The 12,660-nt window shown below is 35.5% G+C and overlaps 1 protein-coding gene across 1 annotated transcript in view; it reads left to right on the plus strand.

Annotated features, from left to right (window-relative positions):
- The window catches only part of LOC133338802 (uncharacterized), a 31,774-nt gene extending 22,755 nt beyond the window's left edge, over positions 1-9,019 (plus strand). Inside the window, exons 2-3 of the mRNA XM_061546908.1 lie at positions 7,890-8,168; positions 8,240-9,019. Coding sequence (XP_061402892.1) covers positions 7,890-8,168; positions 8,240-9,019 — 1,059 coding nt within the window. The remainder of the gene's footprint in view (positions 1-7,889; positions 8,169-8,239) is intronic.
- The last annotated feature ends 3,641 nt before the right edge of the window (positions 9,020-12,660 follow it).

Consider the following 12,660-nt stretch of genomic DNA (forward strand, 5'->3'; position numbering starts at 1 on the left):
AGAGGTAACAGAAAAGGTTGCCCTGTAGACCCTATCTTAGGATTTAATGTAGGTTTGGAAAAAAATGTACGATTTGGAAAGTTTGAATCAAGTCAGACATTCCATTATCCTAATATTGGATTCACCAATTTTCAAAAGTGGAAGACTTCAAGCTTGATAGATATCAGGTATACATATTACCATGTGCAAAGTTTGGATGAAATTTTATATTCCGTACGAACCATATGAGATTACAAATTTTCATAACGTTGAACCTTTTTGGGATGTATTTAGTTGTGCAAAGTTCAAATCGGATAGTTCGTCCGCATGATATTTTAAAATTAATTTTCAAAAAAAACTTTGACCATATTGTGCGGAGGTACAAGAAGGAGTGGACTGATGGGTCCCAGCTTCCACCTTGAATTCAGTTTGAAAGGAATACCACCATGTATATATTTGGCATCAAATCGGACATTCCATACCATTGTTATTGGATTAACAAATCGTTAAAATGTTGACCCGTTGTGGGATATGGAGGAGTTGACCGATGGGTCCCATCTTTGTACTCGATCTAGCCTACGTAAAAATATTATGATGTACATAGTTTGGATGAAATTTGAATATTCCGTTCGTTTTATATACGATTTACAAAGTTTCAAATTTGAAACCATTTATTGGGGAGGTACTAGAAGAAATGCACCGCTTGGTTTAAATCGGATGATCTGTTCGCATGATATTATAAAATGCATTTTCCCATCTTCGAACTTGATTTGAGTTTGAATGAAAAGTTACAATTTGCAAAGTTGGGATCAAATCGGACATACACTTCTCCAAATACTGAATTTATATATATTAAAAATTTGTATCTTGTAGACCCATTTTAGGTTTGGTAAAGTTAGCTTCAAATCGTGTGATATTTTAAAATTAATTTTCAGGAAAATTTAGACCATTTTGTGGGGGGAGGTACCAGAGGACCGATATTCCCCATCTTAGAAATGAAACTAAGTTTGGAAGTAATATTAGGTTGGAAAAAGAAATCCATTAATTTCATATGAACTATAGGACTTTATTTAGGATGCTTCGGAATGTTCGATGTGGACCAAATATGCACCGTTTTGTTGTATGATTTTTTGCCATTTTAAAGGTAACTTCATAATGCCTCTCTCAGAGCCCTGCTCTCTATTGGCAAAAAAATCTAGTAGTGGATTTTCCCAATCCTCCCTAGATAACAGATTTTTATCATTAAAGAAACTTTGCAATGCAAGTCCGGACTGTGCCAAGTCCGGACTGTATGGCGGATGCATTAAAACTTCTCAACCAAGCTTCCGAAGTTTATGGCGAGTCACTGTAGATGTGTGTGGTCTACCGTTGTCCTATTGGAACACGAAACCGCTCCTATTGGCCAATTCTGGTCGTTTCTGTTCAATTGTGAATGGTTTAAAGAAGTTTTATGGTCGATTTTTAGATCCTGGGCGATGTTACGACTGCAAACAACTTCGACCATTTCTCCAATTTTATCGACATTTTCGACGGCCTACCTATGCGAGGTGCATCTTTAACAACAAAAATGCCTGAACGGAATCTACGAAACCAAAATTGCACATACTTGGCTGTTACAGTATCGGACAAATAAACACCATTCACAATTTTAGCCGCTTGGCATGCATTTTCGACTTTGTCTAAGAAAAGCTGTAAAACTTTCTCTTTGTTCACTTATATTTTGAACACTCTATAACTCACAACTGAATGCACCAAACAAAATAATTCCTACGATCATAAATCTGAAATTGTTTTATCCATACTTTACGAGAAATCTATCAGCCTAATATTAAGCTGTGCAAAGTTTAGTTAAGGGGACCCCACCCATTCTCAATTTTAATTTTTCAAGATTTTCAATCGGCTGGTAAATCAATACCAATGCTTGTTAAGGTTTGTAACTTTGCACATATATATTTGAAGATTTAAAAGAGGAGAAAAATAATTTACAAAAAATGTTTGTTATTGTTTTGTTGTTGTTTTTTTGTAATTAAAGAAAAGTCCTTATTTTTGATGGCGGGCATGATAACTCCACTCCTCACTGGAACATCGGAATCCGAAAATTCCAACGGTGTTAGAAAGAGTACATGTCTGGCTCTCGTATGAACTAAGATTATTGACTTCGCTCTAAAATTAACAAAATGGCGGACCTTTGAAAAAATATTTTTGGAAAATCGCCGATTTTTTACCAAAACCCGAGTTAAAAAATAAGGAAGATCATCACCGATTGGCTTTATCCTAGTTCATACGATTGCTATACACTCACAGAGAAACGTGTAACAATTTGGAATCGATTGGGATATTAGTTTTTGAGTTATCGTACCCGCCATTCGCAAAAGAGAAAAACGCGTTTAAAGTTTGAGAAGCCCTTTATCCGTCACTTGATGCTGACACAATAAATCGGCTATATCTTCGAGAGTTCTTGAGATTTTCACTTGAAATGTTGTTGGGACATTCTTGAATTAGTGTAGATTCTTGAAATAGTTGTAGATTTTTGACCCCGACAATGGGGGGTCCCCTTTAGTCATTTTAATTTCATTTCAATTTTTCAAGTAATTGTAAACAACATAACACATGGTCTACGTCAATCCATTTGATTTTTCAATGGATATGTTAGATGATCCCAAGCAATAGTTAGCGTTGCTCAGAAATATTTTTAGTAGCCCTCCTCATAGGACCTAAAATCAAACAGGATTTACTTCCGAAAGTCCAGAGTTGCAAATTGCATATCGCTCATTTGCTGCAAGACCGCCATAAATAAAAAATCGATTTTGCAGAAAATGCGAAATTGCATATGAGATGTACACGTTTTCAAAATGTTTACTCTTTGTATAGTAGGTATTAGGTGTAGATCAATAGCACCCATCTTTCTAAAGATGGAGGCTATTATATATTTTTTTGATCATTTTGTGGGGTAGCTGCCAGAAAAAGTGGTCTGATATTTTCCATTTTCAAACATCTATGTTTGGTGAAAATATCACAATGTGAAAGTCATATAAATCCGTTTCGATCGGGTGAACATTCCTAAATCTCTTAAATTGTTGGAAACGATTTTGGTTCAATGACACTAGGACCAAAAAACGGTATAAATAAAGTGATTCAGTAACTATGACACCCTAAACATTTTCTAGATTTAGGAACGATGTATGTGACTACCGACAGATTGGGGACTTTGATCTGGTATATGACGCTCAGCGCTATTTTTTCATGGCCCTTAAGAATTTGACAGGTCTAACTTCACCCCCCTAAAACCCCAAACTGTCTAATAATAGTTTTTCGATTGATCTTCAAAATACATAAAATCGAAAGGACATTTCCATATTGACATTTTCAGCTATAAGGTAGTTATCCTCAATGGACTGCATATGCCAAGTTTCAGCTTTCACAATACTCAACATAGGAAGGTAGTGAAAATATGGGCATATTTATAATGTTATTTATGTAAATATTTTCTCATCGGGGAAGCCGGAATACGATTATGCAGAAGCATATCTTGGAAGAAACAGCTAGGTTCTTCAAAATGCTGAAACATGCTGACTAGTAAATTTTTGGACCTGAATTTGAACCAGTGTTGACATTGCTGTCCAAATAATGCAATGTTCAATATAGAATATTTTCAGAAGGACATTTTAGTCTCATTCATGCTGCCACTACAGATAAAACATCAGTATGAAAAAGCTGAAGCAAGAATATGATATTTTGCACGAATTCTTGCTAAACGAGTATGAAAAGGCGAGGACCAAAAATTAAGGGTTAATGGATATGTTGAAAATTCTTTAGATGTATGCGAAAGGAATCTAATTTAGCGAGGCTCATTATATATATATATTATATAGGTTCTGTTCGAAATTTAAATGTTGGACTGAAAAATTCAATTTTAGTCCCTTTTTAGGGAAATGTTGATCCGGATATCCTGGTTTTCTAAATGAAATTGTTTTTCCATTTTCAATAACATAACTATCGTATTCCATGAAATTATTTCCATTGCTCGATGTTCATCAAAGGTCATTGCGGAAGTGGATTATATCATTCCATGCTCGTTTTTTCTAAATTAGAGCTGGGTTTACACGGTTACTCACTATTATCAAATATATAAAGTGTACCCCAGTATTCTCTTTGTAATACTGTTAATACACATTTAATAATTCACTACGCATTATGTATGTATGTATGTATGTATGATAATAGTAGTTATGATATTTACTTTGTTCTCACTCAAGTCATTGACTGTCATTTTTCCAGACATCAGTATTGATTAAAACAATCTAACAATCTAAAGCTGATATCAATTGAAATTAAATGTCCGATCAATTTTTTCAAATGATCAATCATATCGACATTTTTGGAGTTCGAATTATACAAAAAACAAAAACATTTGCTTGTCACCTTTGAATGTGCCAAAACCATTTAAGTTTAACATGTCACTCACCCAATCATTCATATATATGGCGAAGGGAGCCATGTCCAACAATGCAAAATCAAATTCAAAATCCTACGCTAATTTACAAACTATAATAACCCCCTCCACCTCTATAAAAATTATAATAATATATGTATCATTTAATTCAATTGAATGATATACATACATATAATCGACGTCGTATCTCTATACCCTACCCATGTCTTACAATGTGTAGTTTTTTTGCTGATTTTTGTGCTAATAAGATTAGGTGGCAATTAATGTGATTAGGTTTTAAATTGAAACTTCCGTCAAAATGACTGACAATCTACATAAATGTATGTATATTGGATCGGTATATCTGTATGTTGCTAGGTATTTAATTTTGCGTGCATTGTTAGGTGTTTCCCAGTAAAATTGATTGGCTCGGCTGAATGAATGAATGAAACTCTTAAGAAATTATGATCACACAACCATAATAAATACTTGGTAAATGGGTATTTGATAGACATGAGGGACATTCCTAAGCTAATTCTATTGAATGGCTTACACTCGAGAAAAAACTGTGGATTTAAACCAACTTCAAAATAAACGACTCATATGGTCGGTAACGTCATTTTTACATTCTCTACGATTTTTTACAGAATTTGCAATTATAAAATGTTAATAGAGATAGTAAATGTAACATGACATTTAATAAGAGCGTTTTTAAAGTGGAAAAGGGACGGAATTCTGGACATAGAACCTAGTATAGGTTCAAGCGTCATCAAGAATGCTACTAATTATACACGCCATTAGAGTCTCGTGTCATTATAGCTCTTCTTGCTTTAATTATGATGCCTAAAATCTGTTCGTTAATTTCTTACTCTTCGTGGTGAAGATTTCGAAGAACTATCAGTGACTTTGAATGACTACCCAAAATATTTTGACACTATCAGGGTGGCGTCGGATTTTTGGTATTGTGGCGCAGTTTATAAACGAATGATCTGTAATTTTGTATTTCGGTTTTGAGAGAATATAGTAGAAAATAGATTTTTTCCTCCTTCGAGTTGAGCTTAATGATAGAAGTTTTGTAATGAAAAGAAAAAAAAAAACAAAGGAAGAACCTACGCAACCACCATTTTGCGATGCGTTACTTCGTAGATAAAGCGGCTTGTCATGCATATTGGGATATGTGGCTTTACAATGATAAAGTGCATTTATATCGGAGTTATTCCGAAATTTCATATGCGAATTAGATTTAAATTTATTAAGGCTCGGCATTTGTCTTCACTCCAGAAGCAGTCCTTTTCAAAGCAGATATTTGCGATGATTACAATTGTTGCCACGGTATACACATGTTTTTGTACAATCTTCTAAAGTGTATTAGTGGCTCAGAACGCGAAGTGGTCTGACAACATTTTCAACGGTTTTATACCATGAAAAATATATATTAGGAACCCTGTCAGGGACTGGTGACTGATCCAAATATCTAATATAGAGGTAACAGAAAAAAAAGTACGGAGACACCAGCATCTCTAAACTCCGTTTGTCTATGCTAACTAATACGCAACTCAGGGAACAAACACTGGAAGTTAACTGATTGGTCACTGAACATATTTAGAATAAATAGACGGAAAATTCTCGTAAGATTGGAACTTATACAGGGCATCTTTTAATCGAATATGGATAATACCATCTGAAGTGCAAAACATTGCAGGCATTGGTCCCTTCATGATAAAGTTTACATCCGTGAATAAGCCTAGTATTAGGAAACAGATTGGTTGCAATATTGAAATCGGTACGAGTATAATGAAGCGCTCTCGAATCCTAGAAATTTACAATGAAAGATGATAAGTGGCATTCGAAATGTTGTCAGACGAAGTTTATATAAAGTCTGAAAATATTGTCAAAGATTCTAATCATACAGATCGACTTCGCTTTGGCTGCCAGTACGGAAACACTGGAGGCAATATATCTCCACAACATTAGGGATAACTATCCAAATCGCGATCATGGGCTAAATGGGTTACCTACGGAACAGATGAGAATATGAGCATAGTGGTTCCGATATTAAAAATCGTCAAAGATCCCAGAAAAAGTAGATTATTCAGGTCAATTGTTCTGGGTCCTTATAAGAAGGGGGCTATGTAAAAACAACGAAAAAACTTTATCGCCGATAGCCGACAACATCCTTAATCTGCTCTTAATCAAACCCGTAGCCTGAAGCAAGACAATCGAACCATATAGATCGATTTCACTCACCAACCACTCTAGAGACATTGATAATACTCCGCAACATAAGATATAGCTATCTATAAATAAGAAACACATCAGATTATGAGCAAAGTGGTCCCGTAATTCCTGCTAGGCAAATATACAAAAATAAGATGGATTTTACAACGTGATTTCACAGGCTCTTGATACATTACAACAACTGCTGTTAATCGACCTAGGGCCATGCTTACTTAAACAAGGAAGGAAACTTAAATTGAGACAATACCTCAAAGTAAATTTCTACAAAGTGTGTTTTTATCCAAGGAAAATCTGAAGCTGACCATAGTTTTAGGTCCATTTCATCTCCAAAAGTCCACCACTCCTCTTAGATACACTGTCAACTTCTTCGATCTTCGTAAATATTAACGTCAATGACCCGCTAAATATTGACCATATACCCTTGGCCATATCCCATTCTCCGTGTAAAATTTAGTGGTGTTTTGGACATTTTTTGGCCACTAGAGCAACCAGTTTTTGGCTCGCACATAACTGTGACCTGTATCGTATTTACAAATTACAACGGACAGACGGATGAACACGCATGTCTAGATCGACTCATCTATTCGAAATGTGACGATCGGTATACTAAAAGGTGGGTGTAGAACCAATATTACGCGGTGTTACAGTCTCTTGGAGCCACACAAATCTATAATACCATATACAACATAGTACTTTAGGGTATAAGTATCGACTTCATACATAGTTTTACACATTCTATAGCACTGCACATTCTGACATGGGTATACATTTTTCTTTGAGTGTAAAAAATGTCCACATCACCTACTGGTAATGCAATCGACTCTGAAGTTAAAAATATTACATAAAATTATTAGAATTCTTAAGGAAGAGAAACCAACAAGAAATCTCAATTACACACCCTTTTAAATAGAAGCACAATTAAAGGTCTGCCACTTGGTCGGGTTAGCTATTACAATGATAAATTATGAATTTTGAGGCTTGCGATAAGAACAAAAAAAATGTGGTCATAATATTATGGCAGACTTGAAGGTCTCTCCTGTCATAGAGAAAAATTACATGCATTGAAATATGTTAGCGATTTTTTGTTGAATAAATTCCTTCAGACACAAAACACACCTTATATTCGGACATGTGACAGTGGAATGTAGACAAACATGCAAATTTGAAAAATTTTCAAACGGACTCAAATTTTTGTGTATTAATAATTAATTCTGTTTTCTTCTTTCGCTTTTATTTTCAGATTTTAATACTTGTGGCAATAGTGACGTTAGCAGCTCCCAGTTACGGTCAAACCAAGACAGGCCTGCGCCGCAAACCAAAAATCTACAACGCTCTGATAACCACAGATGAAAATCTCGTGCAAAGTAGAGCCTATCCGGTAATACAACCGACCATACATGAATCTGGCATTGCTCATTATGCACCATTTGGTCCCTATGGTCCGTATGCGGGTTACTATAACCCACATGTGGTAAGATTTGGTCAACCGATTGCACCGAATTTAATGCCAAAAGAACAGGTTTGTCACAGTGTTAAGTTGATGGAATTAATCTCAGAAAAGTTTTACTAATATCTACTCATTTTTTACAGTTACCCTACCCATTGCCCGTACCACAATTTCCACCGCAAATAATGGGACAACCATTGGGACCACAACCCCAACCATATCCTGGCTACCCATTGCCACCAAATACGCCGACAGAACAAAAACCTGCGGATGGCCAGACACCACCAGGACCAGAGGCAGCTGCAGCACCCACCGTACAACCACCCACAATGCTAATGCCGAAGGACCCAAAACCTGAAGATAAAATGCCATCGGAACAATTACCCATACCCTTGAATCAATATGGTCTTCCACCCTCACTAATTCCTCTTAGGCAACCCGGCTCATATCCCCAACCTGCGCCCGCACCTGGACAACCCCAATCGCCCTATTTGCCACCCTATGGTTTCAATCAATTTCCACCACTCTACTATAAAAATCCACCCGTTTTAAGACAACAATTCCTGCCACCCTATGGATATTTGCCAACAGGACCACAATTTCCACTGAGCAATGCAATTCCCAAGGATGACAGTTATCCTCCAAAATCTCCAACTCCTGCTCCTCAATTACCACCAACTCCAGCTCCACAATTACCACCACCTGCTGCACCTCCCGCACCCCAACCACCTGCAACTGAAGCACCACCAGCAGCTCCCGAGCCACCAGTAACACCACCCCCACCTCCCTCACCACCCACAGACAATGAACCAACCGCCACAAATTTTGAAAATATTAAAAATGGTTCCAAGAGTCCCGACAGCAATGTACCCGATGTACCACCACCACCAATACCATCCGGTGCCAAATCAAAACAATCTTAAATTCGATTGTTTTTTGTCTTTTTTTTTTGTAATTATTTAGGGAAATTTTCTTTGCGCTAAGTTATTATTTATTGAAAATTTTTTATTAACTCTTTCACTTGAAATGGAAATTCTAAAACGAGTTTCCAAAAAAATGTATTTAATAAAAAATCTAGATTAGAGATTCTGTTAAGTAACTAAGTTATATATGCACTAAACTTACTACATACATACAAACGAATATATAATCAGCAATTGGATTGAGTTGCGGTTTTAAATAAAAAATATTGAATATGATTAATAAATTTTAATAATTTTTTTCTTGGGGGAGTATGGTGTCACCCGTCTTTTTTTTTTTTTTTTTTTTGAGGAAATGAACTGATTCGATATATGAAAATCGTACTGGATTTCTGATCAGGAGTGGGCCGATAGGTCCCATCTGCGAAGTTAATGTAAATTTGGTAAAATTGATACACTTTTAATTTAATTGGATCAAATCGGATATTCTAATATCAAAGTTCAAATTTTTGACACTGTGCGTTCCATCTTCGGTCTTGTTCTAGTTCGAACAGTCCATTGGCTTGATAATGGATTTACTAATTTTCAAAATGTTGACACTTTGTTGCGGAGGTACCAGAAGGAGTGGACCGATAAGTCCGATATGTACAGACAGACTGACTTAACGATTCATCAACGCCCAGACGAAACGGCTGAAGCTAGAATATTGAATGAGAATCACTCTAAGTCCGAAGGTAGTTGATGGGGCCGAGTTTTTGGGTAGTCGTATTAGAACCACACAAAAAGTACTACATAAGGTAACATTTGTATTTGATGAACCGGTGGAGGTAAAACCCTTAAATGAGGGTCACTGATGGAGTGTAGGATAGATGTACCAAACGGTTTTTTGGAAGACGAACTATAAGTATCCCAAAAATATAATATACTGAATTTGAACAATTTCGGATAGAAATTTTGAGTGCGAATCATGTATACGAAAGGTACCAAAGAGTAATAAATTTAGTACAATTTATATTTGGAGGGACGGTTGGAGCTGGAATCCTAAAATTTGAAATTACCATTATCGTCGGAGTGTAGGGTTGGGATAAGTAGGTAATTTTGGAAAAATTTAGTTATTTGTATGAAAATTACTAAATGGTACTATATTTGGTTCAAACCTGGTTCAAATCGAATATTAAAATTTTGTTACCCCTTGTGGGGGATGTTACAGAAGTAGTGGTCCAATGGATCCCATCTTCGGACTTGATCTAAGACTGGTAAAGATAATACGTTGTGCTAAGTTTGGTTGAAATCGAACATACCGTTCACCTGAAATTAAATGTATAAGGCGTGGACCAATGGGTCTCATCTTCCTACTTGATATGGGCTGGTTAAGATAATAGGTTGTCAAAGTTTGGTTCACATAGGATAGTCCGATCGCATGGTATTATAAAATTAATTTTTTGCACAATTTTGACCAATTTGTGGGGGAGGTACCAGAAGGAATGGACCGATATTCCCCATCTTCGAACTTAAACTATGTTTGGAAGAAATATTAAGATCTGCAAAGTTTGGATGAAATCGATTATTCCCTTCGAGAGTTATCGTTCCAAGCAGCCAGACAGACTCCAATCGACTCCAATTTTTCTGAATCGGATTTGGTCCAAGGAAACATAGGGTCTAAAACCAATATTTCGATGAGGCACATTTTCAAAAAATATGAGGTGAAACCTTTATATTATTAGGTTGGGGAAAATAAATCCATTATTTTTATATGAACTTTATGTCCGATTTGGGCCAAATATGCACCGTTTTGTTGTATGATTTGTTGCCATTTTAAAGGTTACTTCATAATGCCTCTCTCATCAAAGTCCTGCTTTCTGTGTGCAAAAAAACTCTAGAAGTCGATTTCACAATCCTCCGTAGATACAAATTTTTTATAATTAAAAAAATTTTCGAAAAATTCGATCGATACTTTACGGGAAATCTATCAGTACCACTATTGTGTTTTCTATAAGAAAAGCTATGGATAGATAAATATGACGACATATGTATACTCTGACCTGAATATAAATAAGATACTGAAAAGAAGACCTTTCAGACTACGTAGTTTTTGGCAATTATAGAACTTCAACTAAGGATCTATATGAACGAATTTCAAAAGTATTTTAAAACAGAGAGGATTTCCCAAAGGTATGTTACCTAAAGAAATCTGAACATATTTCCTTTGAAGATTTTTAACCCCATTTGAACTCGGAGAAAATTACAAATCATCATTCTATTACCTCAACATTTCAAAAATTGTCGTCACACAACAACAATGTAAATGTCAAAGAACCTATCATTGATCCTCCAGGGATCATGGATGCATGTGCTGTTCCGCCAAAACATAGGAAAGTACAACATGGAAGTTGCAAATATACGTATGTGAATATGTAATCAATCAATATGTAGCTAGCTAACTAACACATGTATGTAAGTGATGATAAAAGAACAATAGCACTTTCGCTTTCATGAAGGCAGGCAGATCATTTTATGAATACCAATAACAATAACAACAACAACAATTTATTCCACATGTCTCCTTGGGGAATAAAGATGGCAACAAACTGCAATACATCAATTATGGGGGTAAAGTGAAGATCACCAATCAATGAGGGGTATATAAGGCATTGGGTTTGATGAAATCGACAATCAGTTCTTTGCAGAAATTCATTGAAAAATGTTATTTATGAAATTCTTTGTGCCTCTGATAGTTATCCTTGTGGCATGCTGTGTTGGTAAGAAAATCTGCAATTTTTATTCTTTTGGTTTAAACTAATATTTTATTTTCTATTTTTTCTATAGCTTGCCATGCTGGAACCTTTAAACCCTTTGTACGCAGCCGCTATAGTTTACGTTGGCGAAAAACCACCGAACCTCCCAAGCTATGGGACTCGACAACTTCTTCGCCCAAAATAGAATCTGTGGGAACAATAAAAACCGTGGAAAATGTTAAGCCAATGTTAATGGAAACTTCTACAGTCCAGGGAGGTGCGGTGAAAACTTCTACCCATTCACCGGATTATGATTATTATGGTAATAATGAAGTTGAAGATAATGATCGTCCACAGAATTCAAGTAACTAAGGGACGATGGACATTTCAATGCTTATTGTGAGAATATTCATATATATATATTTTTTGTAATCAAATATTTTTTTTAAATACCTAATAAACTTACATATATACATATACAACATATATATGAATATCTATATATATATATATATATATATATATAATGGGATAACTTCTGGAATTTTCTGATTGGCTTATAATGAAGAAGCAAATGAAACGGTCGCAAATAGGCCTAAAACATTTAAATTTCGCGCAAAAGGGGAAGGTCAAGAATCCGATAAAAAGATCAAGTAGAAGACAACATCTCGGAATATGGTCTTTAAATTGGATGAGATGCGCACAAGACCGAAACGCATCGAAATCTAACTTTTCAGAATTCAGAGAGTATACCATGGGACTATAATGAAATGATATTTTTTGGTAGTAAGATTTGACGGCCAATATCAAATTACAGTCAATTCGGTTGAAAAATGTGTTCAAAATCTACAAATTACCGAATACTGGGGCTACCGTTATATGGGGTCTACCTTCAATCTTCGGTCCACA

The sequence above is a fragment of the Musca vetustissima genome, unplaced genomic scaffold (assembly GCF_032173495.1).
Source record: "Musca vetustissima isolate MV318-11 ecotype Yass unplaced genomic scaffold, APGP_CSIRO_Mvet_v1 utg7886, whole genome shotgun sequence".
NCBI lineage: Eukaryota > Metazoa > Arthropoda > Insecta > Diptera > Muscidae > Musca > Musca vetustissima.